This window comes from Ctenopharyngodon idella, chromosome 16 (assembly GCF_019924925.1).
Source record: "Ctenopharyngodon idella isolate HZGC_01 chromosome 16, HZGC01, whole genome shotgun sequence".
Taxonomy (NCBI): Eukaryota; Metazoa; Chordata; class Actinopteri; order Cypriniformes; family Xenocyprididae; genus Ctenopharyngodon; species Ctenopharyngodon idella.
The window spans coordinates 11,302,748-11,323,221 of record NC_067235.1 but is presented as its reverse complement, the minus strand read 5'-3'; the positions used below and the strand labels follow the sequence as shown (position 1 = coordinate 11,323,221).

Here is a 20,474-nt window from a genome sequence, read left to right as displayed (position 1 = left end):
TCTGCCCTAGGGGGACGTCCGGGTGAAGCATCCACTGATCTGACAAGCTAAACGGCAAAAAAAAAAAGTGCAGCAAAACCTAGTCTGGACTCATATATGACCCTTTGTGCCTTCAAGTGAATCTGAAATGCATTGTGTAGGTTTTCATTTTTAATATCACAACTGGGCCTGTAAACTGATTTGTCAGGATGTACCTGGAAAAACAGCTAAATAAAGCTTAAAAACAAAGTGATTAAAATAATCCTCCACACATTACATACCATCTGATCCTGGCGGCAAAGACTTCATGGTGTCACGCTAACAGGTCGGGTGGGTAGGTGTTATGGGATAGGCACAATGACGGCCGATCCTGCAGCCACGGCAGGACAGAGAAACCCGAGCGTGCGGATAAAAATGCATCACCACGGAAGCCGAGGACAACTCTGAAAAACAGAGAGGGAGAGGGAGTGCGAGACATCTAATACTAAACAAGTCAATACTTAAATACAGGACATCCAACACGGCTATGACACTTACACACTCATTATAACCAACCAGACAATACAAAGTGTTACTCAAACACAAAACAACTGAAACATTTATACATGCAAATGACCAGTGTTGGGGGTAACGTACTACAAGTAATGTGAATTAAGTAATCAGATTACTTTTTAAGTAACAAGTAACGCATTTTAATTTTTCAAACAAGTAACAAGTTACATTGTTTTGCTATTTACTGACTGACAGATTTGCTGTAGTACTAAGTAACACAATATTGTAATGTATTACTAAAATTAACTTTCCCCAACACTGCAAATGACAGAAAGAAACAACACAAATCAAGTGGCTTTATAACAGTATTTTTTTATTATATGGTCGCTTTTGCATTACAAAAATACAAAAATGACAATTTCTCTATAGTTGATTTAAGCACCCTTCATAGCTGGTTAGTACACATGACAACGGCAGTGAATAAAACATTAGTATCAAGTTTACTAGGCACTCATCTGGCACAGTCAGGCTGGGAGGGACTTAACTGGAATATATAATATGTACCTATGTAGGTTTTAACACTTTCATAGGGGAACTATTTTAAACATGTTACCACAACAAGAACCTGTAGGGCTCAGTGTCACAATTCTGAACACACATTCAAAACTAGGTGAACAAAGCCTGAGAAAAAATACAGTTACCGGAGATATTTAAAATGAACCCAACTTTCCTTTCATTTTAAACCGATTATGGAGAACATACATGTGCTGGCGTTGTTTCAATATAATGACTGCAGCATCAAATACTGCTATACTACTACTAAATAGAAATTTATACACATTTTCTATTTTCACTTGTTTTTCATTTAAAAATAATCATGACTTCTGAAAATTACTTCTAGATTTCATCAAATAGCCAGTAATTTGTTTAAATACTTTTTTTTTAAAATCATGGCACCATTTCAATTATGAAAGTAATCTTTTATAAATTATGTATCTGCACCAATCCTTCATTTTTAAATTTAGGAATTTAATATATTTTAAAATGTACATATGCCCATATTATTCTCCCAGTTCAAAGAAGTTTATCAAGATAAAACCAAACAAAGCAACAGCTGATTGAAAGTGATGAACAGTGTAAATCTACAGAGAACATTTTGGCGGCTAAAACAGTAAATATAAAATAAAACAGTAAAATAAAATAATCATATTGAGTGATAACTAATGCTAAAGGTGACGAGTATGAAACGTAGAAGAGGGTTTGAGGGATGCCATGGCAATGTCAAAAGGTCAAAGGTCATGACCTTTAACCTAAAAGTCATGCCTACTGGATAAGGAAGACGCACACAGAGGGAAAATGGCACACTCAATTTACAGTCTGATTTCCCAGGAGGAATAATGTTGTGTGTACAGAACAGGAAGACTGTGTGTCTAAACACTGGAACCGCTATGACACGAGGTGTGTTGATGAAGTGCAAAAGCTCTCTACTGCCACCTGCAGGTTTTTTCAGTCTTTTTGCATACTTTCAATCTTCATAATGTGCGTTCATTGGCACACAGAATGTTTAAAGTGAAAAGGAATGTGCAAGAGTGAGGGGCAAAAACTGCAGCATATATACAGGCACAATTACAAAACACATCATGAGAATATATAGATTTCATTTTGGCAATACCCCACATGAAGCGCCCTTAGAAAAATGAGCAGAAACACCATTTGGAATGCAACTTCAATCTGGAAGTTTTGGAATAACAGAAATATCTGTAGAATGATCAAGTGTATTGATATGCATCATATTAAAGGTCTGACAATTAACTATTATATGCCAAACAAATGGTGAAATAGTCACTTTGAGTCAGGAAGCCCTATTAAAGTTCAAAAACAGCTGCCATGGTGCAAACAGAATAACTGAATTAAGTTAATTAACATGCCATGCAAAGTACTTACAGAAAACATGTTGATACAATGTATGTAAAGTTGCATTAAGGAAACCGAAGATAAGTAAGAACAGATCTGCTCTGCTCGAATCCACTGAGTGAAATGTAAGGAGGAGTATTGTATGGTACTGGCACAATGTTAATATGCATGTTTATGCAATGCAACTGTCTGTGTGACATGTGGAGGGTGTCATTAAGCTGCTTTGAATGTACCATTGATGGTTTGGCTTTAAATTACAAAAAAATACAGAACAAGAACTACTGAGGGGGAAAAAAACTGTACAATTAAAAAACTATAAAAATAAATCTATGCAAAAAAAAAATAATAATAAAAATAAAAGATTAAAAATCAGTTGGATTTGTTAAAAAAAGAAAAAAATTTATGTTGTGCCAAACTTTATACAACTGCTGAATATAAAAAAAAAACTGAAATATATATAAAAAAAAAAAATCAAATAGATATTTTTTCACATTTTTTTTTTTTTTCACGCAAATGGCATCTTTACTCTTTCCTAATTTCATGGATTAAAAAAAAAGAGAAAGAGCAAGGCAAACAAAGATATGGAGAATGAACTCTTAATATTTTCTAGTGCACACTAGAAGATGAAGTTCTTACGATTAAAAACTGATCTTAGCAAATCCATGGTAAATAGTGTACACACGCATCATAATGAACCTGTCATTGTGCTGAGGAATGTGAAACAGATGACACATGGAATGGGTCTAAGCAGATTTACATGACTCTGTGTTTGTCTTAGAGCGGGAGATGGATGTACACACGTGTGCACTGAGCTCCCGCTACTGCATCAAAATCAGTTCTGAGGACAGTGTGTTCTGCATGCGCTTTGTGCATGGGGAGTGCGTGCACGTGTCTAGTTGCTGGGATAGTACTTAGGGAAGAGGTAGAGGTCTTTACAGAGGGAGCTGGTGAACTCCGACATCTCTTTACAGCGATGATGGGCTGAACCAGGTGCATATCCCTCTCTGCTTTTAATTCGACCGTTCACCTATAGAGAACAGAGTGAACAAAATCCATTTAACCCTATAAAGCCTACTCGAACATATTAAATGAGCACATTTCTAAAGGGATAGTTCACCCAAAAATGAAAATTATCCCATGATTTACCCACCCTCATGACATCCTAGGTGTAAATGACTATCTTCTTTCAGACGAATACAATCGGAGATATATTAAAAAAAATATCCTGACTCTTCCGAACTTTATAATGGTAATGAACGGGGGGCGTTTTAAAACGCATCCATCCATCATAAATGTAATCCACACGGCTCCGGGGTGTTAATAAAGGCCTTTTGAAGTGAAGCGATGGGTTTTTGTAAGAAAAATATACATATTTAAAACTTAACTAGCTAGCTTCTTTAAATAACTAGCTTCTGCCAGATGACTGTATGCATACTACAGCGCAAGTCAACTTGCGCCAAATGAGTAACCCCTGAAGCGATGTATGACACAGAATGTAGGAGTATTGTAAGCTTAAACAAATATGGCTGGACAACAAACTCAAGCTCCTCTTCTCTTATATCGGAATCCTCCGACATTTCTCTTTAAAATTTCTCGTTTTAGACTAATTCATGACCAGTGTTTTGGTTTGCTCTATCCTTTGAGCTTCCGCATTCATCATTGCGTCATGCGTCGGGTCAGGGGTTACTCTTCCACTACAAATCGAGGCGTACGGCAGTCTGCTGAAAGCTAGCTGTTATAGTTAAAGTTTTAAATATGGGTGTTTTTCTTAAAAAACCCATCGCTTCGCTTCAGAAGGCCTTTATTGACACCCGGAGCCGTATGGATTATATTTATGAAGGATGGATGCATTTTTTGGGCTTCAAAACACGCCCCCCATTCACTACCATTATAAAGCTTGGTAGAGCCAGGGTATTCTTAAATATATCTCCGATTGTGTTCGTCTGAAAGAAGATAGTCATATACACATAGGATGGCTTGAGGGTGAGTAAATCAAGTTATAATTTTCAATTATGGTGAACTATCCCTCCCTTAAGGCCTCTAAATTATCAACATGATCAAAACTTATGATAGTTTATACTTTTTTAGTAAGTAAAAGGCCTTGTAGCATAATTCTAAAAATGTCCACCTTCAGGTTGTGGTATACATGTCTTTTAGCTATGAAATCTTTACTGATTTTCATCAAGTAAATATGAGATTAATATTTATATTGTTGGTAATATTTCAAAATGACCACTTATTGGACTAAAGCAATTATCCATGCATCAGTTTTTTTTTTTTTAAATATACTAAAATACTAAAATGTGAATATCAAATATGATACATCAGGCTTTTGAGGAACATATATTTGTACATATTTCAATCATAACTGTATTGCACTGCATAATATGTTTTGCACCCACAATAAAAACTACAGAAGCTTTGATCATAAAACTAAGCATTTAAAAATTATATTACTTAGGCATTATTGGGAGATATCAACTGATCAACTGATATGTATAAATCAAGCAGTCTGCTATACCGCTATAAAGATCTCATTGATTTACATTACAAGCTATCAGAAGTCCATGTTGCTTTTTGCCACATATATATATGCATCTGCACCAAATTGCATATTTTTGCTTATTTTGGGTCTCTGAATAACATTTAAGATGTTTTTGTCCTCCTCATGTATGAGCTTCATATTCTTCTATATCATACTACATGAGACATAAAAGACCGTTAGTGGCATGAAACTTACACACAGAAGCCACTAGCACATGCCGCTGTGCTTAGTGGCACATCTGGCTTTCACTAGCACGTCTGGTTTTCACTTGCATGTGCCAGCGGATAGTGGCACGTGCCACTAAAACTTGGGACATGTGCCAGTGCATAGTGACAAGTGCCGATGGATTGCGTCATGTGCCACTAACAATGTTGAGGAGCATGTCGCCATACGTTGTGGCACCTCCAGTAGTGGCTGACACTTAACTGATGAGTTGATACTTATGTAATTGTGACACCAAAAAAAAAATCCTAAATAAATAGCTTAATTTAATGTTTTTTTTTTTTAAATAAATATATAAAGTATTTACAAATCAGTAATATTTTTAAAACATATAGTCAGTTTGTGGCACATCTGTATTTGAGTGGCATGTGCCACTGAATGTTATGTCATAGGCCTAAGGGGCCATTCACATATCGCATCTTTTGCGTGCTCAAATTCGTTATTTGAAATGTAGGCTCAATGGAAGCGACGCAGTCGCGACACGCATGCAGTGCATTTGCCAGGCACATCGAGATGAAAACATCAAAACTTTTCAAAATGCCGCAAGCGCACCGCAGGTCATGTGACAAGAACCAACCGATCAGCTTTGGCCTTTCCGTAACAAAACATCGAAAGCTCAGTTGAATAGCTGATCATGGCTGTACAGGGTGGTTTTTATATCTCATCTCCATAAATATATCTAGTAGTAAAGCTAATGCAAGGGCTAGAAATCAATTTATCCTTTGCTGAAACTTCCTCATCGTCATGGAGAGTGCAGTTCATGGTTGCACAGCAACGACAGTGCAAGCGCTTTGAAAAGGAGGAGAAAGAGGCGCGGCCGCACTTTCCTTGCGATTTTAGACGTGATATGTGAACGGCCCCTAATAGTGCTACTGTACGTTGTTGATTAAGCAAACGGCCCATTCTAGGAGAAACACAGAATAAATCTGTCATGGGTCACTATGAATAACGCATTAACAGTCGCATCCGTTACTGTAAACCTTTATTTTTGCTTGAAGCTGCGTGCATGCTGGTAGGTGTCAGCATAAGTAAGTGTAACACTGGACAGCGCAAGATAAACCAAAACTTACGACAGTTGAGGAAGATCCACGGTGGTGTATATGTTATTTGTCTGTGAGTTAGATGGTAGCAAAAACAAAAACAAGTAATCAGTGTCTGTTATTGATAAATATAGATATATAGATATATAATATAATATGTGGTTAGTGGTTCTTATCTATATCAAATAATTTTATGGAATTATGTAATAAGAAATAAAACTATTTTGTGAACATGCATTCCTTCTGGAGTTGCCTGAATGTTTTGTATAAGTATTTTATTTGCTGTATTTACATTATAATACACATCCAGTTTAATACAGTATCTCCAGAGCTACATTACTCTGCATTGTGAAGAGCCAGTGTCAAGGTCCAGCACACTTCTGAATGATTGGTGCCAGTTTTCATAAAGCATTTCAGAATGGTAGGTGTCACTTTATAATGGTTTGTGGCATTTTCTCCAATGCTAGTTTACAATTATATGAAATATCTGACTGGTAAGTCTCAATTTGTAATGGCACATACCCCTGCTTGTTGGTACCACTTTAATTAGAACGTTTCGCTTTATTAGTTGTGGCCACCAATCTAAATATCTTTTATAATTCCAATTGACACAGCTGAACTGTCAAACCTATTTAAATAGAAAAAACAATTTGTTGAGTTATCGTGTATTTACAATATGCATTTAAATACTTTGTACAAATTATAAAAAAGAAACTTATAATAAATATAAATACAAATACATACAACAGGCAACATGGGCGATATTATTAATATGGAGAAGCCCAATGGTTGTTAACTCCAGGATGTAATAAACCCTATGTTTGAAAGCAACGTATTATTAATTACATGTCTTTCTGCCGTTAAGTGCATATGTTACACCATTTACATAATGCTCCGGCAGACAGCATCATGCGTCACTAGGTTATTGGAGGTGCCAAATGCACCACAACAATGTTAGTGGCACGTGACACAATCCATAGGCATGCTTTTGAGGAAAAAACAGTGGACTAAAAAGTTTTACCTGCACAAGTATGTCTGACAGGTGTGTGTCGTTGGCTCTCTGTCTGATGGCAGTGTTCAGTTCCTGAATAAACCAGGACCCTTTCTTGGTGTTTCTCATCGCAGCAGTGCCTGAAGCACAAAACACACACAAAACACAACACGTCAGCAATCTGCATGTGACATGATGAATGAAAATAAAATCACTGAATGTGTGATTTAGGAATATACAACGACGTGTACACACTGAAACCTTTGAGGGTGGCAAAGCCGCAGATCATATCAGATCTCTGTGGCAATTTGACTCTCATTCTCTCCCTTTCTTTCTCCGCCCTCTCTTTGTTGTCTCTCTCCTCCTCCCTTCCAGCATCCCTCTGTTCACAGCCTGGAGATTGAGTCCGCTCCTGGCCATCCAACTGGTCCACGCCGTTGTCCATCTCCTCTGAAATATAAAGAAATGTTTGTTTGCTTGTTTGTTAGTGATTAACACCATGCCGTCACAATTTTAGATTTAGATTTCAAGATTCAGATTTCATGGCCAAGTTAAAATGCAATAAAGTTATAGTGTTAAAAAACCTAGGTTTTTAAAATCTATTTTTGATAAACACTCTAAAACTGATTCAAATCTATTCAAAATTTGTTTTATTCAGCTGAAACTTAAGTTTTGGCATGACGCACGTAATGGTAGATCTTAACCTCATATTTACAAATAAAACAACTGATTCATTGGCAGACATATGAATATTCATACGTAGTTCCAATTTATATCCAAAACTAATTCTAAGCACTGAAACCTTTAGATCAAAAGGTTTTTAAGATAATGAGAAAAAAGTCAGTCCATTGTTATTTTAGTATTATTAACATTATAGTATTAATTCATATATTTTCAATTTTCATTTCAGTTTAAGTAATTTTGTCATGTGCTTTTGTCATTTTTATTATTTTTAATCTTTCGATTTAGATTTAAATTATTTTTATCTCAGTTCTAGTTTTAGAAATTTTAGTACTTCAACTTATTTTATTATTATTACAATTTTTAAGTTCAAGGTTTTCATCTAATATTTCTACTTTATTTTATATTTTAGCTTAATTTCAATTAATGAAAACAATTTTTAATAGTTTTAATTTTAGTTAATAATAACAACACTGAGTGTGACCAAATGTTTGACTGGTAGTGTATATTTAAAAACATATAAAAAAAAAAAAATCACTGGTTAAAGGGATAGTTCACCCAAAAATGAAAATACTGTCATAATTTACTCACTCCCAGGTTGTTCCAAATCTGTATAAATTTCTTTGTTCTGCTAAACACAAAGGAATATATTTTGAAGAAGTGTGTAACCAGGCTGCTTTGGGGCACCACTGACTTCCATAGTAGGAAAAAAATACTATGGAAGTCAATGGTGCCCCAGAACTGTTCAGTTTCTCACATTCTTCAAAATATTTTCCTTTCTGTTCAACAAAGAAATTTATACAGGTTTGGAACAACCTGAGGGTTAGTAAATGATGACAGAATTTTCATTTTGGGGTGAACTATCCCTTTAAATACTGATAACTCTCACCTCCTCGACAAGCCTGAATGAAGAACATCTTTGGCTTATTCTGGAGCAGAGGGCAGCGGGCGTTATCAAAAACCCCAAACACCCAGTCCAACTAAGAGACAGACAGAGATTGAATGAAACTGATATCTAAAGGAATCTTTTGCAAGGCAGTAAGGCGGTAAGGCAGTATTTACTTCACAAGGAACTTACATATTTATAAATGTACAACTGTATGTACAACTAAGAATTAGTTATTTAAATTAAGATGCACCTCCAGCGGCTGTCCGTCGGTCCCGTAGATAGATCCCTCAACACCATGAGACAGTAAACACACAACAGCGCAGTCATAATCTGCATGCTCCTGCCGCTGGGCAAACTGTTCTAGGCACCCACGCATTTCCTGAAAAACACACACAAATCAAAAAAATACAAATAAATAAATAAATCACTTTGCTTTGCAGGGCAGTCTGTCTCTGCAGCGTGTCTAACTTACCTCTGCTGTTAGGTCTTTGTGCAGGCTGACTGTGAAATCCAGCTCTGTGAAAAGTCTCCTCAGCGTCTCCTCATCCACCTCCCCTCCCCTCCGGATGTCTAAATCAGTGTTTGCAGAGTCAAACCTCACATTACTCAGCACCAGGGCCAGTCCTCGCGGGCATGAGCGCATCGGGTAGGCCTGAAAGGAAAGACATTTGCATAGAGGTTCACAATGAGCTAAAATAGCGTAAAATATATGCAAATAAAGTGGGTATTGTGTGTGAGTGTGCACTGAAAGGAAGAGAGTTTGTGTCCTTATACCTGTGATCTGTGGGACTGGTAAAATTCCGGTGTGCAGGGAAGTACAGCTGTGGTCATGGGAGAGTCGGCATCTAAACACATCTCCACTGACTCTAAAACATACACAAAAAAAATTCATCCACATTCAGCTCAAATATATTAGGCTTATTATACATTAGCGCTCAAAGCATCATATTTTTTAAATTTCAGTACCGACTGGGTATCGCAGTCGGTACTTTTGACAACGCTAGTACCATTTGTACAGCGATGCCTTGAACTGCATTCATCTGTGCGGAGTCTACAAGACTCATGCAGTTTTAACTTTCAACCGCTAGATGGACAAAGGTTACATAGTGTAGCTTTAAAATGAAAACTGAAACTATAAAAGTATATGAATATTACTAACACTGATATAACAGCACTGGTGAACTCCGCTTATCAGTGTTTGTGTGCGCATCACATAAAATCTGCCATCAGCATAGTACAAACACAGCATGGAGTTTTTTGTGCACAAACACAAATAAAAGCACACTGAAAAACAAGTGCTCACCATGAGTCCTGGCTCTTTTCGCAGGTATCACACATTCCTGAATCGGGCGAGTCAGTGAGGGCTCTGAAAAGCTTTTCTGTAAAGATAAAAAAAAAAAAAAAACACACAAAATCACTCTTCTACATTAACTACAGTCTTTATGTGTGAATACAAGTCAGTGTATTACTCACTGTTCCAGGGAAAAGGAGAGTTTGTACTTGTCTGTTCGGTTTTTGTGAAAGAATCACTGCAGTTTGGGTGTGGTAAACTGATGCACGATATTGATGTTGCTGCATAGTAACTTCCTCTTTAGTCCTACACTCACTCCCTCTCTTTTATTCCACTAACCCAGCTCTGACCTCTGTGGGTGGCTCGATTTCTATGTCTCTATGGTCATAAGACTGATCCCACAACTCTTCCTGTCACATATTGTCTGGGGAAGATTTTGTATTTTGGATAAGAAAATGCTTAAAATAGTTTATTATATATAGGCCCGGTTCCACAGACAGGGCTTGGACTAAGCCAGGATTAGGCCTTAGTTCAATTAAGGTATTTAAGTAGCTTACGAATGTGCCTTAGAAAAACACATTACTAGTGTGCATCTTGAGGTAAAACAATAACACTGCAAGTTGCTGCAAGATATGTCAATGCAAGTTGCTTTCAGTTAAAACAGCTCAAACATGCATTTTAGTCTGGGACTAGTCTGTGAAACCAGGGATAGTGTTTGGAAAGCGATATAAATCTTCTAATATAAACAAAACAAATATGCTCTATTCTCTTGCAAGTAAGCGAAGAGTTAATCTGCTAACCTGGCCTTCCAATTTCTTATCAGATGTGCTGTCGTCGCTGAGGAAGACTTTTCCAGTCCCTCACTATGTGATCACTGCAACCATTATGTTCTTATAGAAACCTGTCAAGTCAGTCTAACTGGGTGTGATCCTGAAGTGAAGGCATTAACTCACATCTTTCTCTGTGAAGTCCATAAGCAGTTCATAGAGGTGCTGTTGCTCTGTCACCTTAAGAGCATCACAGAAGCTGCTAAATGCCCGAGGACCACGTTTGGGCAAAAGACGCAATAAATGGCTACTCTTGCCCTGGGACGTCGATTCAGCCTGAAAGAATTAAAATTATGCCATGGTTAAAAACGATCAAACATTATTTATGAGGCTTTACACTAGAGGTCTACCAATATTGGATTTTGCCAATACCGATAACCAAGTTGGGCAGTACCTGCCAATAACCGATTCATTAAAGTTGCTGTCCTTAACCTATCTCCTTAACCTTGGCCCGATTCACAACGGTAAGCTTGTAATAATGTTTTCTAATTCAAATGGTGCTGGTAGGTTTCCGCGGGAAATTCGAGCTTGCAGCTGTTCGTCTTTGCGTCATTATGTCACGTCTGTTTACATAAAGAAGGAGTCCCAGCTAGTAGGCTATATCAAATGTGAGGATACTGCAGGTGGCGGATCATTTATAGCCTTTTCTCACAGAAGCTGGAATAATTAAATTTATAATTTTGATGGTGGATTGTAATCCAGAAAGGTCCAAATGACAATCATCATTGACAACTGGAGATTCACCCGTAGTCAAAAGCAAAAGACTTCGGAGTGGCTACAGAAATTGAAATCTACAAGTAACGCTAATATACACCACATACATGTAGTCACGCAATGTTGATGTTGTTAACATTAACAATTTGAGAAACAATAATAATAATTTGCATGGTTTGATGTGATCTGAGCTAAGCAATCGTTAGATTTAATCACCATTGGTAGCATGATTTATTGAAAGGCTTTTTTCCCCCTCAGTTGGTCAGAACAAAAGTGGCAGACATGTTACTTGTTCAGATGGCATTTTCTGGTTTAAAAAATAAAAAAATAAATAATATCTTATTTTTGTCATACTTTCAAGACGTAGAATCTGTGATTCTGAAATACAGTATCCACACCAATGTGGTGACTGACAGCAAACATTAGATTCATCCGCCGTCAGTCACCACATCGGTGTGGATACTGTACTTCAGAATCACAGATTCTACGTCTTGGAAGTATGACCAAAATAAGAATTTTCACCAGAAAATGTCATCTGAACAAGTAAGTAACATGTCTGCCACTTTTGTTCTGACTAACTGAGAAAAAAAGCATTACAATAAATCATGCTACCAATGGTGATTAAATCTAACAATCGCTTAGCTCAGATCACATCAAACCAAGACTCTGGTCACGTGCGCATGCGTGTGATACTGACGCAGGAGCCGGCCAATACAGAGCCCGCGTTCGGGCGTAAACACAAAAGCTCTGCAACGAAAATAGTATAGCAGTATGACAGGGGACAGGTGAATTTGTTGAATAAAAGTCGTCATTTTTGTTTTGTTTTTGCGCACAAAAAGTATTCTCGTCGCTTCATAATATTAAGGTTGAACCACTGTAGTCACGTTGAATATTTTATCGATGTCTTTAGTACCTTTCTGGACCTCAAAAGGTGCAATGACGTTGCAGCCTATGTGTGGATCATCTATCCTTGGATTTCGTCAAAAATATCTTAATTTGTGTTCCGAAGACAAAGAAAGGTTTTATGGGTTTGGGACGACATGAGGGTAATTAATGACAGAAATTTCATTTTTGGGTGAACTAACGCTTTAACCAATAGGTTTTTTTTTTTTAACTGATGCAGAATGAAAACATAAGTGCTAAACTTTATTAAAAAAAAATAAACAGCATTAACTGAACCATGAAAATGTACTGTACTTTTGAAATAAAATATGTAAATATTAATATATTAACTATATTAAAAATATTAAAAAGTAAATAAAATATCCAACTGACCCAAAAAGTAACACTCCAAAAATAGATGCATCCAAAATGAATGAAAAAACATTTATATGTAGATTTGACTTCTGAAACTTTGCAGTCTGTACATGGCCATTGTTCCTCTTAGCAGCATGAAAAATCAAACTTTTATTCAAATTCTTAATGAATTATATATTAAGCATGGAAAGAGCGCTCCCTTTATAATCACTAAAAAGCTGTCACTCATCTCAGTTCATCGTGATCTCACAAAGTTCTGTCATAATCAAGTTGTCCACACTGCACAAAAAATGTCTTACATCGTGTCTACACTTTGCTTGATATAATAGGAGTGTGCCGAACTCAGCACTAGACAAAAACTCCAGCATTATGAGCGATGAGTGGATTCTGACTAACTTGAACACTTGATTGGCCACTGCTTTGAAGAGTAGGGTTGGGTATTGTTTGAATTTTAGCAACTCCGATTGCAATTCCGATGCTGCTTATCGATTTCGATTCTTATGGATTCCCAGTTTCGATTCCAATATGGTAAAATAAACAAAAGACAAAGAAGTCAAACATTTAGATAAAGATATTTATTCTGTCTTTTTGCAAAACATTATGTTGCAGCTGAATACCATGAACAAATAACAGCAGCCTAAAGAACAACTAACTAATAAACTAGACCAGTGGTTCCCAAACTTTTTATAGTGGAGTAACCCCTGAGGCATTTAACACCCTTCTGCGTAGACTTAGACTGCAGTTATAGCTTTTTCATTAAAGGGTTAGGTAACCCAAAAATGAAATTTCTGTTATGTCCTTCTAAACCCATAAGACCTTTGTTCATCTTCAGAACACAAATTAAGGTATTTTTGATGAAATCCAAGTTATCTCCCATAGAAAGCAACAAAATTACCACATTCAAGGTCCAGAAAAGTAAAGACATCATTAAAATAGTCAACGTGACTACAGTGGTTCAACCTTAATATTATGAAGAGACAAGATTACTTTTTGTGGGCAAAAACAAAACAAAAATAACAACTTTATTCAACAATTTCCTCTCTACCCTGTCATTCTCCTAAGCTATTTACGTTGCAGAGCTTCCAGGTTCTACGCCGGCTTCTGCGTCAGCATCACACGCATGCGTCGTGCTGCTAACATGAACAACTACGGCCAATACTGAGCCGGCGTTCGAACGTAAACACGTAAGCTCTGCACTGCGTTCACTGCATCAACTACGTAGGAGAATGACAGGGTAGAGAGGAAATTGTTGAATAAAGTTATTTTTGTTTTGTTTTTGTGCAAAAAAAAGTATTCTCATCGCTTCATAACATTAAGGTTGAACCACTACAGTCACGTGGACTATTTTATTGATGTCTTTACTACTTCTCTGGACTTTGAATGTGGTAATTTCATTGCTTTCTATTTGAGATTAAAAAAACCTCTCGGATTTCATTCATCAAAACTATCTTAATTTGTGTTCCGAAGATGAACAAAGATGAACTTATGGGTGTGGAACGACATGAGGGTGAGTAATTAATTACAGAATTTTCATTTTTGGGTGAACTAACCCTTTAAGGGACAATATCTGCCCGCTTAAAACTATTTTTTCCAGGGCATTTTTTACCTTTATAAATACCTTTATAAAATAAATAATGCTTTAAATAAAAAATGTTCATTAGAGAAATATGCAATGATGGTAAAAACGAAGTGATACTTTTAAATATTAAATTAAAACCACCGGTAGGTGGCGGCAAGTCACCGTCTTTATGAGTGAGTCATTCATTGATTCAGAAACGAAGCAAGTGAAACACCGCTGCATGTTGCAGTTCTGCTGTGTGGCTTTCGTTGGAACTATTATTTCGTTGCAAAATAGAGCAAAAATACTGACAAAACTGTGTTTAAAATTTCTTTCATTTGTTGAACTGTTGTATAAAATCAATGTCACATTTGCAATCATGTGGATATTCGGGAAACATTGCATTCTTGCCCGCATAATATATGATTTATCTTATGAGTTGGACCTTTTGTTTAATGACTGAGACATGGCTGAATGCCGGCGAGCTAGGTCCACTCTCTGAAGTTTGTCCTAAAGATTTTAACTTTTTTAATATGACATGCGGTGGGGGTTTAGCTACTATTTATAGAAGTAAATTCAAATGTTGTCCACTTGTTAGAGAGTTGTTTTCTAGTTGTTTTTCTCTAACCTAGTTCTTTGCACACTTGTTTATAGACACCCCCTTCCCCCCAAGTACAATATTAGGATTTTATAGATTAATGTTCTGATTTATTATCTTCTATTGTGCCAAATGCTAATAGGCTTTTGATCTTGTGTTTTAACATACATGTTTGCTGCCCTTCTAAGCCTATGGTTAAAGAGTTTTTACAAATTCTTTATACTTTCAGTCTTACACAGTCTGTCCTTGGCCCTTCTCATAAACAAGGGTACACGCTTGATTCAATTTTATCATTAGGCCTTTGGTCAGTGATGAAGACTTCAAAGAAATTTTCTTGTCTGATCATAAGCCTATTACTTTTAATATAGTTGTTTCTAGCCCTGTATCACACTGTGTGTCTATAGGCCGGCATGCTCGTTCTTTTAACTCATCTACAGCTGGAGAATTTCTATTTTTGTACCACTGAACTACTGAACTAAGATCACAGATCTGAGCGGACCACTCTCAATGTTTTGATGGTGCCTGGGAGGGTTAATGTTTACACATTTTGGGGGAGATAAACCCATGAATGGCATACTAATAGTTAGTCAATGAACAATAAACTGGGTTAAGAGAATGTAATTTTAATTCAACATAAATCTTACAAAAATCTTACAAACTTCACCTTTAAGACTGCACAATTAAATTATACCTGCCACAACTTTTCAGAAAGTGTTGATTACAGCATTCCATTTCAAAAAAAATTTCTTCTTCTTTTTTTTTTTTATTAATAAAGCAGGACATAAGACAAAACACAGTCAGATGATTTCATCAATACAAAACACATAAATGGAAAGTAGGATGTACATATAATTATGTGAAGTGTGTGTGTAAAGTTGTGTTAAGTATGTGTATATCTCTATTATATCTCTATCTCTATTATATATCCTAATATATATGTAGAACAATGCTCAATATATATATATACACAATATATATTCAACAGTGAGAGTGTACCCACTGGACCATCATCCTCTCACCCTTAATGGAGAGAACTGATTTACTGCCCAGTCTCCTTCAAAACCTTTCCCAAGCCCTGAGGGGGGAGTCAGCTTATTTAGGAGTGAATCCGGTTCTGTGTGTGTTTCCACATGGTGTGGGGATGGAAATGATTCAAGTTTAATCCTGTTTAGTACCCTTTTGGCAAGCGGAGTGAGGTACGCAGTGTTTATATATTTGTTTGTGTTTATGTTTGTGTTGTGTTTAAGTGACGTGTTCATTTGTTACATGGTGTTGTTGGTTATTAAGCTTTGTTATAGATTTTCATGGTTTATTTCATTCATGTTTTATAAATGTTTATTTGTTTTTGTGTACAATCATTGTATTGATTTACTTTTGTTATTTCTTTGTGTAGTTTCACGGTGCTCGAATGTGCATGGTGTTCGAACGACTAAAGTAAAGTGACGAAACTCATAAATGAAGCTGAATCAAGAGAATGCACCTGTCAGAAGCTCTCCAAATCTTGTTTGTGAAGCCAAGAGTGCAGCTACACTACCGGTCAAAAGTTTGGAAACATTACTATTTTTAATGTTTTTGAAAGAAGTCTCTTATGCTCATTAAGGCTGCATTTATTTCATAATAAATACAGAAAGAAAAAAAAAACAATAATATTTTGAAATATTATTACAATTTAAAATTATGTTTTTTTATTTTAATATACTTTAAAATATAATTTATTTCTGTGATGCAAAGCTGAATTGTCAGCATCATTACTCCAGTCTTCAGTGTCACATGATCCTTCAGAAATCATTGTAATATGCTGATTTGATACTCAGTTATTATCAATGTTGAAAACAGTTGTGCTGCTTAATATTTTTTTGGAACTTGTGATACTGTTTTCAGGATTCATTGATGAATAAAAGGTTAAAAAGAACAGCATTTATTCAAAATATAAATCTTTTCTAACAATATAAATCTTCACTATCACTTTTTATCAATTTAACAACTCCGTGCTGAATAAAAGTATTAATTTCTTTCAAAAAAAGAAGGAAAAAAAATTACCCCAAACTTTTGAACAGTAGAATTCAAATTTGAATTGTTACAAAATATTTCTATTTTAAATAAATGCTGATATTTTTTTTAACTTTTTCCAACTGTTTCCAACATTGATAATAAATCAGCATATTACAATGATTTCTGAAGGATCATGTGACACTGAAGACTGGAGTAATGATGCTGACAATTCAGCTTTGCACCACAGAAATAAATTATATTTGAAAGTATATTAAAATAGAAAACCATAATTATAAATTGTAATAATATTTCACAATATTATTGTTTTTTCTGTATTTATTATGAAATAAATGCAGCCTTAATGAGTATAAGAGACTTCATTCAAAAACATTAAAAATAGTAATGTTTCCAAACTTTTGACTGGTAGTGTATATCTATAAATATATTCCCTTTCTTTCTTTGTAAAGTTGCTGTTAGGAGGATTGAGAGTGCCATTTAAAATTTCAGTTGCAACAACATTTTCAATTTACAACATATTTTTGCATTGGTGAAGGCAGATTCAATGTGGATCTATCCAATATATAGCTAATATTAAGCTTCACCCTTACCATAATGCTCTCTGCCATGCTGTCTGTGAGGATTCCATCTTGTTGCAGACACTGGATCAGAAGATCATCCACCACTAAGTCCTGCAGAATCGTAACCGAGTTCTTCCTGAGTGCTAGTCTCTCCCATTTTTTCATGCCACACTCTCCCAGCATGATGAATCACTAAATTAAAAAGAAAGAAATGACAGACATAATAGATGCAAAACATTAATTGTAACAGTTTATATACAACTAACTTAGGTTCTCATTTATCATAAAACTATAACAGAAAAAAAAAAAAACATACATACATACAGTCAAACCAAAATTTATTCAGACACCTTGAACATTTCATTCATTAATTCAGTATATTCACTATAGTTAAAAAAAAATGGTAATAAAATATGACAAGATCTCAGAGTTAAACCGTGTCAGAAAAAACTCAATCTTAATTATGTCAGATAACACTTAAGTAAAACATGGTCAGGTCAAAGTGTCTGAATAATTTTTGGTTCCAAATTTTTATCAATTTTACTGGTAGTCCACCGTATGAGGAATTTTTGGGTATAATATGTCACAGTTTAATTTATTTTGCTATCCTCACTTACATAAATGAACTATAGTGTCCTGCACCCACTAGTAAAAATATATCAAAAATATCAAAAACGTCTAAATAATTTTTGGTTTGACTGTATATACATACACACATAAATATTAAATTATACACATATGAAAATATATGTAATTTAATAATAATATAATATTATAAGTGATAATTTATTGTTATAATTATAAATATTCATATATATTTTTTTCCTTATATATTGTTATAAAGAAAATGAAGTGACATTACGACTGCACTGTAACGTTATTTCATTAGTGTCAATCATATTAAAATATATATATTTTTAATAAACCTTATTATAATATTAAATTAAAAATATTTTATTATAGTACTTGTCTAGTATTGTCAGTGTAATTTTTTTTTATTTATTTTTTTTACCACTTTTCTTTTGATTTTGGGATGAAAGCGCCCTTCCATGCTATAATAACCCGAATCACACACTCGCACACGCACAGGTGAGGAGAATCGAGTGGTTCATACATGCCTTCACAGTTAATACAGCTCTGCAAGTGACAAGTTATAATGCCTACAAGGTTCACTTTACCTGTTGTGTTACAGCCCTCGTCGTGTGAAGATGACAGTAAATGACACTACACGAATGGTGTATGAAGGATGATGCTGATTTGAAGTAAATCCAGAATGACGAATGCCAGCTCGCGCTGCGACTAGCTTAGCATGCTAATCAAAACAAAAAAAACAAAAAAATCACAACTGTCAATATGAAACACTTCTGACATTAACTCAAGCATACAAGCAGAAAAGCTGCTAAACTGCAGCTCAAATCGTTTTCTGCTCCTTTCCGAGGCTGTTTATCAAGTTGGCGACCGATAAAAAATTAAACAGAATTAACAACGAGCTACCCAATACTATTAGCTGTCAAGTGCTAGCACTTCATGCGAGCTTTTTTGTTCTCGGCGCAGAATTCGTCCTTTTAAAATTCATTTTCTCTTCGTTTTTCGTCTTCGTTCTCGAAGCTACACGCGGAACGGCAGTGTTTGTGCTGAAAAACCGACAAATATTTTAAAATAACTGACAGTACTCCGATTCTCTGTGTACAAACTTCCGCGGGTACGGATGCAGCTAGACAGCCAATCGGAATTGTGTGAAGATGATTGACGCGAGCAGCAGCCTATCACAGCCCCGTCCGCCCACTAAAGGGGCTGATATTGATGTTTCATCCAGTTATTTGAAATTTGAAACTTGTGTAATACCACACAGTTCATTAAGTGATTCCATGGTTTAAAATGAACATTAAATATCAGCACAAGACTCATTTCTGTTCACTGGGCAGTTTTTATTGTTTTAAGTTTCCATATTTCCCAGACTTCCATCCTTAACAATGAGAAATCAGAACAATCCTCCATGTCCTGCAAATTTTTTGATTTGCCAGCATCTTTTGCATATTTGAACCCTTTACAGCAGTGACTGAATGATTTTAAGATCCATCTTTTCACACTGAGGACAACTGAGGGTCTCATACACAAGTATTACAAAAGGTTCAAACATTCACTGATGGTCCAGAAGGAAATACAATGCATTAAGAACCAGGGGGTGTAGACTTTTTGAATATGAAGATCAAGGTAAATTGTGCTTAATTTGTCTTCTGGCAAACACACAAGTATGTTGCTTCCAAAGGGCAGTACTAAATTTAAAAAAAAAAAAAAAAAAAAAAGACATTTCAACAAAATAAGAAAAATTTGGACATCTTCAAACTTTTTCACCCCAGGTCTCTTAATGGATTGTGTTTCCTTCTGGAGCATCAGTGATTGCTCCGACCTTTTTTAAAGGCGACCTATAATGCCCGTTTTCACAAGATGTAATATAAGTCTCTGGTGTCCCAGAATGTGTCTGTGAAGTTTCACCTCAAAATACCCCACAGATCATTTATTATAGCTTGTCAAATTTGCCCCTATTTGGGTGTGAGCAAAAACACGCCATTTTTGTGTGTGTCCCTTTAAATGCAAATGAGCTGCTGCTCCCTGCCCACTTTCCAGAAGAGGGTGGAGCTTTAAAAGCTTGCGCTTCAGTTGCTCAAAAACAACAAAGCTGGAGAATCTCACGCAGCCAAAATGACGATTGTCAGTAACTGTGTTCAGCCTTACATTGTTCAAACCGGAGTCGGACACTGATGGAGAGACTCGGGAAGAAGTTACAACTTGAAGTTACTAGAAGTTACAACTACAACTTACAACAATGCATCTGGACGTTTCTGAACGGTTAGTGGATAAATTTAGTTGTTGTGGAGTTGATTCAACTCATCGACTAGCATGTG

The 20,474-nt window shown here is 35.7% G+C and overlaps 1 protein-coding gene across 3 annotated transcripts; it reads right to left on the bottom strand.

The window, feature by feature from the left end:
* Positions 1-823: 823 nt before the first annotated feature.
* Positions 824-19,301, bottom strand: casp2 (caspase 2, apoptosis-related cysteine peptidase). Of its 3 annotated transcripts, XM_051865836.1 has the most exons (12): positions 19,242-19,260; positions 18,747-18,880; positions 17,599-17,760; positions 10,998-11,147; positions 10,057-10,132; positions 9,528-9,619; positions 9,226-9,405; positions 9,004-9,132; positions 8,754-8,844; positions 7,439-7,633; positions 7,214-7,323; positions 824-3,412 (listed from the first exon to the last, which is right to left on the bottom strand). In XM_051865836.1, the coding sequence occupies exons 3-12, from the start codon at positions 17,749-17,751 to the stop codon at positions 3,278-3,280; spliced, it is 1,311 nt and encodes a 436-aa protein (XP_051721796.1). In that variant the 5' UTR covers positions 17,752-17,760; positions 18,747-18,880; positions 19,242-19,260; the 3' UTR covers positions 824-3,277. The 3 variants fall into 3 exon arrangements, with proteins under 3 accessions (XP_051721796.1, XP_051721795.1, XP_051721797.1); XM_051865835.1 differs by having other exon boundaries at positions 18,747-19,301; XM_051865837.1 differs by having other exon boundaries at positions 7,445-7,633; positions 18,747-19,301.
* Positions 19,302-20,474: the final 1,173 nt, after the last annotated feature.